This window comes from Blennius ocellaris (assembly GCF_963422515.1).
Source record: "Blennius ocellaris genome assembly, chromosome: 2".
Classification (NCBI taxonomy): Eukaryota; Metazoa; Chordata; class Actinopteri; order Blenniiformes; family Blenniidae; genus Blennius; species Blennius ocellaris.
This window is the reverse complement of record NC_137651.1, coordinates 6927895-6940638: the sequence shown is the minus strand read 5'-3', so window position 1 is coordinate 6940638 and position 12744 is coordinate 6927895. Positions and strand designations below refer to the sequence as shown.

The following is a 12744-nucleotide window of genomic DNA, read 5'->3' as shown; positions in this document are numbered from 1 at the left end:
GGCAAATGATGTACATATATCAATTGAATTGTTCTGAATTTACACGTGCAGTGTACATTTATTGCAGGCTTTGTTGTATCTTAAAATGTTTAAAGACCGAGTTATGCGTAATTCAAGAATTTTGGTAGCAGGTAATCCTGCATTTGGTGTCCTTTAACCTGAAACTCCTGTAGGGAAAACAATTTCCCAGTGATTCACTAAATGCATTTAGAAAGCATACAGCACAGCGTCCAAATGACAAAGCACTGGCTCTCATCCTCGGGGTTTATATCCGCTGCCAAGCACCAAATGTAGTGTGGTGTGGGTGATTCCAGCACAGTGAGCAGCAGGGTCGACCTGAAAATAGAGAAAGGCCGCCCTCTTCCAAAAAGAGTCTGGATTGAAGTCTGTCCTGATATCCCCATGGATAGGCTACATACCGCCTGCATATCCCCTCAGTCCGTTGTGTAAATCCTGGGCTTCAGCAGACCTGTTACTGCATCTCATTCTTCTTCTTTTTTTTTGGCTTGCTTTTTTTGAGGTTCCACCGTCAGTGTGTGTGTAGTGTAGACAGTATATTTTAGTCAAGACTGATTTCTTATTTTGTTGCAATACCTTCATATTCAATCATCTGCTGTATTTCTGAAGACAGAAAACGATGTTGGCACATTTGACTCACACAGTTGAATGTAAACTCACAGTCTCATGTCACACGCCTTTTCTCACGCCAAACAGCAGTTCTTCATTGAACTTTATTTGTTTCACATTAAATGTTGATGTTTTGACTCCCATTAGAGGTAAAAGCAATATATGACTGTGTTGTATTTGGTGCTGTGTAAATAAAGTTGAATTGAATTGAATTGAATTGAATTGAATTGAATTGAATTCAACTCAATTCAATTCAACTCAATTCAATTCAATTGACCTATTTAGAGCTTTCATTGGGAAATGATCACAAGGTATGGCTATTACATTCACAGTTTCCAAAAATGTCACTTCATCGTTGTTACAATTTCTTTATTACTTTTGTTTAAGACATTTATTCAAAAGCAGTGGGATTTATTGAAGAGAAGGTTATTCTTCCTCTTAACACTGGTGATGATATATCCTCTTCCTGAGGTTAGATGACTGAGTCCTCATCTGTTGCCTGTTATCTGAATACATTAGTAATGAATAGAATTTGTGTATGTATTAATAACAAATACACACAAGAACTGTGACATGTTAACAGATAACATGATTAAGTAATGATATCTCAAAATGTTTCTCTTAGTTTGAACTCAAAGAACTTTAAACATATTCTCAGAATGTTCACATTTAATGTGCTTTCTTTCAAATACGTGTCAGGAATGAACCAGGATTTCTTTAAAAAAGAAGAGCATTATCAATTCTAGTTCGCAGTCGTGCATTTCTTTCGTGGAATGTTGGAAAATGCCGGCTTCATCGGTTGCACAATTTCTGCAGGCCTCCATGTGCATATTTTCAGGACTTTACCCTCAACAGTATGTTTTTCACACTACTTCACTACTAATAGTTAGCTGGCCGATCATGTGCATGGCTATCATCTACTGTTCAGCTACAGGTCTCCTTTTGTTACCACAGTTACTAAGAAAATAGCCCTCATTTTATGTCCTTCACGAGAACTCTGGCTGGTTTTGGACCACTTCATATATGTTTCACATTGACAGCATGAATCAATAAGTGACAGGAAAGTTATTGGAAAGACCAAAATCCTTTGTATATTACATTTTGAATGTCTGCTCTATTATTCATCCTAGTCAAGTTCCTCCCCAGATACTGCATGATACTGTTACTGTTTCCTATATTCATCAGATGATACAAGTATTGTGTTTGGAGCAACTGTAATCCACGGAGTGTCTGCAATAATGCTTTATAAATAGTGCTCTCTCTCTCTCTCTCTCTCTCTCTCTCTGTGTGTGTGTGTGTGTGTGTGTGTGTGTGTGTGTGTGTGTGTGTGTGTGTGTGTGTGTGTGTGTGTGTGTGTGTGTGTGTGTGTGTGTGTGTGTGTGTGTGTGTGTTACAGGCAGAGACCCCGTGTATGGTAATGGGTGGTAAACACTTCACTGGACCAGATTATGGAAAATAACACACTTGATTGGCCGTTTGGTCGACGTGTGACATCAGGCTGTGTGTATGTGAGCCATGGGCGGTCCGCTGAGGATGGCTACTTTAGGAGAAGGCCAGGCCCCCCCCGCCCACTGACAGCAGAAAACTGGACAGATGCTCCTGAGAAGAACAAGTCAGAAGCTCCCAAGAAGAATCTTATCTTGTTTCAGGTCAAGATAAGAACAAATAAAAACCTCTGGTTTTGTTTCCAAATCAAAGCCAAACGAAACAAGGTAAGCGGAAAGAAAAGAAGAAAAAGGAAGTCACTAACGATTGGGCAATTTTGCATCTTTTCCAGGTTCTCAAGCCAAACATCACAACTCAAGAAAAATAAAAGCGGAAGTGGATTAAACTGGATTAGTTAAAGTAGCGTTGTAAAAGTGTGAAAATGTGACCTTTTCATGCTATTATGCTCAGCAATGTTTTAACTCGTCACATGTGGACTTCTGTTTAATAATACAGAGAGCTTTGAGAGCTTCGGCATGTGAATGTCGAGGGAAATTGTGGCCTCATTGCTTTGCTGGCTGATGGTCAGTGTAAACAGACGTGGTCAACCATTGCTCTGATCCCTTGAACCTGTTGTAGCAAAGACGATCACAACAACATATAGCATACCTCTCTCTCTCTCTCTCTCTCTCTCTCTTTCATATTTATTTTTTACTGAGAAAGGTGTAATATCATTGTCATCTTAGCATGTTTAATAGAACATGTCTTTTAGAACATCTTGACTTTTTTATTGACTGGCTACTTCCTTTCACTGTGTTTATTGTACTTTTCCCCCCTCATTTGTAATAATAATATACTAGATGTGTTACATGAGTTACTCTATTATTTTTATATTTCTTTCTATTGAGTTGATACTTTGTATCACTTTAGGTGGGGCTTCAGTTGTGTATGATTTGTCTTATGGAATTATGTTTTTAGGGGACTATTAGAAATTACATAATACGCTGAAAGTCCCTCAAAAGCTTTGCTCGTTCCTGTAATTGCATCACACATAATGCTTTATTCCGTCTCCATTTCTTCTCTCCCAGGTTGTGGATCTGTGTTCAAAAATCGAGTCACACATATTACATCAGCAACCTTTCCACTCGTCTCCTTCTCTCCACCCTCTTCCTCCTCCTCCAGCAGCTCCCTTCGCTCTTCAACATTCTGCTCTGCCTTCTCCACCCAAGGTATAACCATGGACCGCTCGGTGCAGGAGCTGTTCCTCAACTTCATGATCGTCCTCATCACGGTGCTCCTCATGTGGCTGCTGGTGAAAACTTACCAGGACTAAAGTGTGGAGCGAGAAGAGATGCGCTGAAAGAGATGATGGGGGGAGATGTGTGTGCAGGGGAGCCGGCATGGGAGCCGTAAGACATTGCTGCTGATTGAATTTGGTCCAGACACAGTGTTTACATGTTTTTCATTCTGCAAGGTCACTGGTCTGATGCAGTTCTTCAGCATGCATAAGGCCAAATCTTTGTGTGGTGGCTCAAGTCAAAGTCAATGACAAACTAGTCTTTAATCTGCTTTTGTAAGATTTATTTTTCTTTTATTGTGAGCAAAAGTAAAGAAAATGGATTTGAGCTTTAAAAAACTAAAACCCGCTGCTCGAGGAAACACTGCAACGTCATCAGAAACAGTAGCGTGTCCACCAGTCCATGTCACCGTGTTATTCATTTTGATATGTTGAATGATTCTATTTTGTGCATGTTTCGAGTTTGACAAAGCAATGACTGTGCTTTCACTCATGAAACAAAGCGCCAACTTCAGAAGCATTGCGTGTATGTTCACTTTTTGCCATTAAACAGTCTTTTGTTTGTTGGATTCATTTTAATGTTTCATAACACCAACTTGTGTGTTCATGATTGTCCATCTTTTCTCTCCAGTTATTGTATTCTTTACAGTGGCAACAAGTAATATTCAAATCATGCTTTGGTTGTACTTTAGGTGGTGCCGTTGACTTCATTATTTTAGCTTTGTGGTGTAAATGATATATACTGTACTTGCTTATTATATACACCGCAAAGCTGCAGATTCAGACAAGGTTGTTAATTATTCCTCCTGCTGCCGGTTTGAGTGACACAACGCAAAGTCTTGTGGCACAAACATGTCCTGCAAGACAAAACTGAGGGAACTTGGAAAACTCTGACTTCTGTAAGTATACCAGCAGCACAGAATTGGTATGACATTGACAGTGTGATTATCGATTTGCTCATTTTGGCTCATTATTTAGAAGCTATATTGATTCAAATCAAACCAAAATATGACATAATGCACCTTAAAGAAGGTTTTTGTTTTTTTTATTGACAGCACTTCTTTACAAGCCATAAATGTGAGTGCATGAGAAGAAAGATGACATGCAAAAAACACATGGTAGTAACAAAATAGAATAAATATGTACGACTTGAAGTGAGCACTTAAGCTCCACATTAACTGCAACTTTGCAGCTTTCCATCATCTAAAATGGAAATATTTAGGAGAACTGTGAGAACATTAATTGCAAAAATAGATCTGGGACGATAATTAGAAAATATTACAAAACAATTAATGACACGACAAGAAACTAAAGATAAATTGCAGATCAAATAGCTTTCAAATCACTACATTATATTCCTGTTGTGGGTTTTTGGGGCTGCTGACAGAAAATCCTTATCGTCTGTTTGCCTTGCAATGTTTCTATATAATAAGATGCATACAATTTTCTGGAGTTCTTGTAAAGACAATTTTGAAAGCATTGCATGGTGAACTATACATGTTTATATCTTAGCCATGGGAGAGCCGACTAACTTACACACAATGTGAATATTGTGAATGGAGTTGATCTGAAAACTATCAAGCAAGGAAAGCATATTCAGGGACTAAAATACAATTTCTAAAACATCTCAGTAAGGATCCTCCATGGGAGGGGTCATTATTACAGCAACATAATGAGGATCACATGACATAAGGTGCTACAGGCTTAAATTTAAAGGATTAATGTCCCTCTGAATAAAAGAAATGAATTATTTGGCTCAAATACTCCTCAGGGGTGTTGGTCTTTGTGTGACACTGTGGTGTTAAAGACTCTGACTGTCATTTTACATCACGGAAAAGCGTTGGAAAGCTGGTAGATACTTATGCATGCAAGTTTTCAATCCGCTCACATGTCACCGGTGTGCGCTATGCCTCATGTCGTGTCACTCCATGGATCTCTGTATCTGTTGAAGCTGATGAGCTGACAGTGAAACTCAGTGAGTGCCCTGGGCATGGGTGCAACTTCCTCCCATTGACTCCTCCCACTGTAGTACACCTGCACAGGTAACAAAAACACACATACACACACACACACACACACACACACACACACACACACACACACACACACACACACACACACACACACACACACACACACACACACACACACACACATATGTGGTTAAAAAAATAAGGGTTAATAAGAAAACAGATTGATATATGCCAGTAATCTATTACCAGTGGTATAGTAGTAGTAGTATCATACCATTGTAGCAGTTTACCCTGGCAGGTGCAATATTTAAGCATGGTAGATATTGTGGTGTGTTTCAATCTCATCAACATTTCATCATTATAAAACCTCAGCTGGGCTCTTGTGATTTTACATTTTGGTCCAATTAAGAGCAAAAATGAGGAGGCATGTTGAAATGTTCTTGTAAAACCAAATTGTATTTATAATAAAGGGTGCAGGTTCATATCAAGTAAATTGATTAGCACAAAAATAATATCTTTGGTCACTTATTTGTCCACTAACATGACAAAATAATAACTAAAAAGTATTTTTTACTCAGCCACTTCTAGGTCATGAAATAGTGATCCAGAAGATCAGCTTAGTCAGCAGTCAAGTCTCACTCGTACCTGAACTTCATCAGTGATCTCGTCGGGTGAATAATCTCCGCCCAGTATGTAAATCCTGTTCCTCGTACCCACAGCACCAGCATTGAACCCAGCGCATTCAAACGAGCCTTCACCCTTCCATACACAGGTCTCGGGACAAAAACTGTAGACCTGAATGAAAAGGAGAGAGCTCTATTTATAAACAATGTATTTAAAAAACAAAAAAAAACAAATGCTGCGATCATATAAAACTCAATCACTGTGATTTCATAATTGATACATTCATTGATGTCCATCTAATTCTCACCTTATACGTGGAAAGATCACAGAGGTGCAGAGTACTATTAATTGACACAGCCTTGACAAGAGTCGCATGGAAGAACTGGCCAAACTCAGCCACCAGGCGGCTCCACTGGTCCAGTTGGGCGTCATAACGAAAGAAGCAATCCAGTGATGGGTTAAAGGAATCTGTGATCTCAACCTCTGACCCCAGCGTGTAGATGACACTGCCACAAGCACTGGCCTCAGGGTAGAAGATGGCATTGGGAAGTGAGTTGACAGAGCACCAGGTCTGGGTCAGAGGGTTATAATACTCCACCTAAAGCACAATTGATAATAGGGTTTTACAGCAGCCAACAATAACCAAATTCCATTTTTTTTTTTTTTTAAAGGAAATATTCTGACCTCCAACAGACTGGGAGATCCGCCTCTGGAACCTTTGGTTCGTCCCCCAATGACATACACTCTGTCCAGGCAGGTCACCGCAGTGTGCATGGTTCTGGGCTTCAGCATGGCTGGCGCTGGTGTGCAGGATAAAGTCACGGGACAGAAGCACCAAACTTCATCAGTAGCCTCATGAAATGGTTCGGCCACATGGAGACGTATTGCCCGACAACAGTTCCCACGACAGCCGCCTGTGACGAACATCTGAGTCGACAGTGGAAAAGGTAGTGACTGTTGACATTGCAGTCAAATTTCCACCGGCACTGTACAGGGAATTATAGTGAGCAACAGGAAGATCGAGGAGTCCAGGAACATTTTTTTGCCTCCGCTTCAAAGCTTTTATCTTACAATCATCAAATTGCCTGAGATCATAGAGATAGAAAGAAACTAACACAATTTGCAAGTTCTACAAGTTTCTATGACAAGCCATTGGCGCATTTATTACGTATTCTTCATATTGGAAGGAAATTATGTGTTTTAAGCATTATATTAATGAGGTAATCCATTAAACTACACAGATCTGAGTCTGATACGAGATCAACACCTCAACTAATGTGTAATATTGAACACGGCAGTTGGGATTTGCCAAGAGAGCCAGATCCTCCTCAGTACACCGGATAATGAGTATGACCAGTCACTATTTTGGCTAGATTAACCTGTATAACATAGAATTTAAAACAACAAAACAAAAGTAGACACACACAAACACACACACACACACACACACACACACACACACACACACACACACACACAAAACACTAAAATTCACTGACTTTTTTCATTTGATCTCTTTTATAGTTTTTGCTCACTAAAAAGCAATGAAATAAACAGTGGAGGTAAATAAAAAATAAAAAATTGTATTTCCTAGACCTTTTCATGAGGATCCAAGCAATGGTGGACTGGGACATAAGAACAAGCAAATAGTTTGTTAATGTACTTACTGTCAATAGAAATGGCAGGTACCAGAGTCTAACCTGTTTGATTCCCCGAATACATGTTTTGTTCAATTTCATACATTTTTCAAAAACATTATACAGAATTTTTATGAACAAAAAGAACCCCCAAAAACAAATCAACCAAGTATGTTGGAAAAGATCCAGCAGAATGGATTTTCAAAGTGTACCTTCTCTGCATAGCTGGTGAGAAAAGAGCCGGGAGGGTCTGGCATGGCGGCCATCTGCCCTCTCTGTGTTGTCCCCAGCTCTTTCCACTGGTCGGTTTCCAGACAGTAGCAGAAGGTGTGGCGGATCTCTCCATTCTCCTCCGTCTTGTGGATGTAGATGTAGCTCTGTGTGGTGGCGGGCCTGGCGTCGCTCAGCAGCCCATCGTAGTGAGTCTGTCTGCTCTGTGCTTCTGAGATCAGGGCCACACAGGACTCGTCATCACAGAGGAGAGCTTCCGAATCACGAAGAGTCTGGGGAGCAACACAGAAACGTTCGGTCTATGAAGATACTATAAGCAGCTTCAAATCATGAATCCAATACACACAGTGGGTTTATACCTTTAGTGTAGCTGTGGGCAGATGGTGAAGTCGGGTTAAGGACAACAATCCCGGGAAGAGTTTTTGTCTTTCTGGGAGACTGAAGCGGATCCATCTGAGAAGTGACGTCACAACCGTTTCCTCGCTGGGCACCTTGAGGGCATCTGACCTCAGGCAAGACTCCAAGACATTCAACTGAGGGTGCAAGAGGAAATAATGAAAAGTGACTGAAAAGAGAATAGAGTTTGTTCTCTTCTGAAGCGGATTGCCAGAACTAGAAATGAAATGCCAGAAGCCTTTTGTTAGAGCCGTCTGGAATTAATGACTTTTTTTTTCATGGGTAGAATTTGGATACATATCATACACACATTGATTTCTGAAATACTATCCTAACAATCACATGACTGAAATTATATTGAAGTAGCCTTGATTTATTCAGCTTTTTCCAACTTAAAACTAACTACAACTTTTTTTTTTTATATCTGGCTGTTACTTGGAGTTATTGTGTGATGGTACTGAGAAGTTATAAGTTATAAAGATTTCTCAGATTTGATAGTTGTACTGCAGAATTTCTCAAGGCCATCACAGTGACAAAAGCTCTATTTCTTTGCTTTCTAGAAGTGTTTTAGATTTTCCAGATATCAGAAATTATGTAGATTTTATGATTATTAGAAGTACAGATGCCAAATCCTGTCAGAGGTGACAGGATAGGAATACAGAGTCGTAAAAATCACTCTACATGATTGGGCAGTGTAGTAGAAAGTGAATGTGATTGTCTGAGGTGTATGTTTGATTGATTTGAAAAGAAAAAGGTTTCTGATGCACAGGTTCCCAGAGCGTGCAGGTAAAACTCGGGTCGATTTCAGGCTTCACCTGCATGTCCATGAAGTCCTGCGTTTGTGAAAGGTCCGAAAAGTTCTCAACCACAAACTCATTGGCACTTTGAAGGAGAGAGGCTGAGCCGTACGCCTCCGCCAGGGAGTAAAGGGACAGACAGTTACAAAGATCCATGGTTCCTATCAAGAAGTCACTGCACGCTTTGGACAGCACGGGCACCTGAGAATAGAACAACAACATGGAAACATTTAGGATGGATAAATAATTTGATTGAGAAAATAGTATTATTCTATAGGTTCAGCCGACAGAGCATCTTATACTGCAATATTTGTAGTATAAGATACTGCAATATTTGTCAGTATTTGTCAGTGATTGTAATCTTGACTTGTTCCCAGAGAATTGAATCCATGTTGGCCCACACTGGCGTCTCCACTCACTTAGACCTCTGGTTTGATTGAAACACGGTGGAGAGGTGCTAGATATTAAATGAGCCCTTCTGATGAGTTGTGGGAATCACCTTAGCAATCACACTCTGCAGGTGATCGGCTAAACCTATTTTATACTGTAATATCTTTCCATCGAGAAGGCTCCATGGGGGCCATTCCAGCGTCTGCCAAATTTAGTAATGCATATCAAACAGCTGCAGCTGAGTTGACACACTCCAAATCTCTTCAGGAAATGTCTTCGTATTCGTATTTTACATTGTTTACTGTGCTGAATTGGCACATCGAAATGTTCTATTTTCATAAGCAACAGGCTAAGAGGGGAGTGGAGGCAGACGGGGGGGTATATATATATATATATATCATGCCTACAACTGTACCTGGAGAAAGGATGAGAGCTGAAACAGCATGTCTACATTGCCATCAGTGATGAGTGTTTCTCCTGAGTAGGCAAAGTCCAGGAAAGAGCTGACCGTGACCGGACACTGGTTACCCAGTGTAACTGAGCCATCATCACGCTCACGCATGTCCACCTCAAACATGGCCCTAAACACACACAGCATGACACAAATATTAAACAAAATTATAACAGCACTGCCAGAGAGAAAGAGAGAGAGAAAGAGAGAGAGAGATCGACACCTGAAAAAATCACTACATGCTGCGAGAACACAGCGGTGACAAGGGAAGCTCTGTTCCTGGACTTTAATGGTGAAGTCAAACAGCAAGTCTCGCTCCCTGAATGACCTGAGCAGGCTCAGGAGCTGCAGCCCATGGGACTCAGACACCCGCAGCAGCGTCCGACGCTCTGGGGCTCCGTTGCATGGTGGAGCGGTGCCAGGTTTGCTTCTGGGATGACCATTAGTCAAGACAGAGGTCGACTCTTGATGTTCATCCATCCTGGCAAAATCTGACAGTACCAAAAAAAAAAAAAAAAGGTCACTTGCAGTGCAGCAATTGAATATGTCTGATACTGCTGGAGATGTATCGCAAAGAGTCACATATTAAAAAGGAGTGTGAAAAAGTAAGGCTAAAATCACTTAGGCTTCAGTAGATGATGATCAGCCTACTTTCTGAGGGATGTCACAGCACGTCCAGTATGCTCCTCACAACATCATGCATTGCATTGAGGCACATTACACGTAACGTCACATAACAGCTTGATGCTAAAAATAAATACACACGTCACACACAGAATACCTTAGAAACACATGGTTAAGTGAAGTGAAGCAAGAGAAACCCTCCTCACACCGTCAGAACCTCGGACAGCTCATGCCGCTCGAACTTCCGGAATAGAGAATTCACGCGAGGAGTCAAACTGGTGTGTTTTGGTTCAATCATTTATTATGCATTTTATTAAAAACCTTAAAATGTTTGCTATATATATTGAATTACTATTATCGAGTAGTACACAAGCTGTCATTTTGCTTCTTTTTTTTACTCTATCGTGCGTATTTACGTTTTTGTTGTGGCGGATGAAGGAAGCGCAGTGACTGCTGGGATATGTAGTCCTTTATTGAGTCTGCAGTCGGTCCCTCGATGTGACGAGCCGTATTTTTTTTTGTGTTTAATCACCTTGATATAAAATTACTCAAATACATAACACCACCAATTTGTGCTTATTCGTTTTTGAATAAACAATCAAAAAATAATACTATCAAATTTAGGAATCACATGAATGTCAATATGGTAAAAACCCAAAGTACAAATAATACCAATAACACGATATATTCTTGAAAACAATATATATTTTATGTCAATATGCCAAACATATCTACATTTATATTTTGAGATGGCTCGGCATACTCGATGTATCATAGTAAGAAGAAATAAATGTATATCATATAAAAAGGTTTTTATCTGCATTCTTTCCCCATTTATATCATTACATTTATTTCTTGTGAAATTGTGATGATTATGGCATTGGGTTAATCAAACACTAGGGCTTAGCAACATTTTTAATATTTTAACATGCTAATGTACATTTATAAATGTAGTAATTTAACCATGTTAAAGAAAAGTATGGGAAAATGTAACTTTTACTTTGTATTCTATTTTTGAGATACACCTGTATATTAGGCTGAATGCATTTTGGGGAGTTGATTATTGTTTTCATTTATAAAAACTTGATGGGTGTTGCTTCCTGCTTCCTTTGTGGCAATTCAAAAACAGCATTTGTTTATCTTTTACATGTTAAAAATATAACACCTTATATTGGATTTGAGCACATGTATATTGGACAGATCCTTAAGTCAGAGGTCTCAAACATAAGGCCTGTGGGTGAAAATTGGCAATATGCAAAATGAAACAGTTATGGGAGGAGTTTTCTTGGGATAGTTCACTGTATTTTGCACCAGAATGTATCACTAAAAATTGGCTTTATGTTACTGCAGTCATTTTCCATGGTAACTGTTTACCTTTGTATACATATAGACATTCTTATCACGTATACTCTGCACCACAATAGCAAGGTTATGGCACTATTTCACTGGTCAGGCCCACTCAGAATAAAATTGGAATATGTATGTGGCCCCTAAACTAAAATGAGTTTGACACTCTTTACCAGGGTTTGATGCAGTGTGATTTGTCACCACTGAATGGCGCTAGTTCATTTAGTACAAACAATCATTGCTGATGATGCATGGGGCCACAGCATTGACTGTGAACTACTGAACATGAACTTCTCTTCATGCTGCAGTACTGTTCCACCACCACAGAGCTGCTGCTGCTGCTGACCAGATGACACATTTTCACGCCTAAACACACCCGCGACAAAGACATATAACAGCTTATGCAAACTTGCATCGCAGCACTAATTTTTTTTTAGTTGAATAGAAAAACAAACATTTAAAATAAAAAATAAAACGTTTTCAGAATAAACAAGTGTGAGTGAAAACAAAGAGCTGAGTGAGCAAATAATCTGACCTCTGACAAGTTAAATACGTAAAATTATTATTATTATTGTTGTTGTTGCGATGTTTAAACGCGTTCTCTAACATACTGGATGAAGAAGAACAAAGAGAAACATTCCTCCATCCCGATGCCTCTCTATTCGGCTCCGTGTGAAATCAATTGATATCCTTTTTATTATTGGAGCGCCTCCACGTCACGTTATCGCTGGGTCGGTTATCGCCCCCTCCTTCCTTCCCTCCCTCTCTCCTTGCATCCCTGCATCCCTCCTCCCTCCCTCCCTCCCTCCCGGCAGTGCATCCCCATCCCCCACACGGTGGCCGTCCCCCCCCCCCCCCCCCCCCCCCCCCCCCACCCTCCCCCCCCCTCTCTCTCTCTCTCTCCGGGTGAAAGCTGTATTCTCAA

General features: G+C 40.1%; 2 protein-coding genes across 4 annotated transcripts; one reads left to right on the top strand and one right to left on the bottom strand.

Annotated features, from left to right (window-relative positions):
* Positions 1–2121: 2121 nt before the first annotated feature.
* sln (sarcolipin) lies at positions 2122–3911 on the top strand. Of its 3 annotated transcripts, none has more exons than XM_080511812.1 (2): positions 2122–2339; positions 3238–3911. In XM_080511812.1, the coding sequence occupies exon 2, from the start codon at positions 3290–3292 to the stop codon at positions 3383–3385; it is 96 nt and encodes a 31-aa protein (XP_080367938.1). In that variant the 5' UTR covers positions 2122–2339; positions 3238–3289; the 3' UTR covers positions 3386–3911. The 3 variants fall into 3 exon arrangements, with proteins under 3 accessions (XP_080367938.1, XP_080367937.1, XP_080367936.1); XM_080511811.1 differs by having other exon boundaries at positions 2125–2339; positions 3235–3911; XM_080511810.1 differs by having other exon boundaries at positions 2127–2339; positions 3141–3911.
* Positions 3912–5260: 1349 nt separating this feature from the next.
* kbtbd3 (kelch repeat and BTB (POZ) domain containing 3) lies at positions 5261–10328 on the bottom strand (the record flags this gene model as incomplete). The annotated part of the gene is made up of 9 exons (XM_080505728.1): positions 5261–5383; positions 5968–6117; positions 6254–6544; positions 6631–6873; positions 7796–8086; positions 8174–8347; positions 9026–9208; positions 9813–9978; positions 10072–10328. 9 exons carry the CDS (start codon positions 10326–10328, stop codon positions 5261–5263), a joined length of 1878 nt encoding a protein of 625 aa, XP_080361854.1.
* Between the last annotated feature and the right edge of the window lie 2416 nt (positions 10329–12744).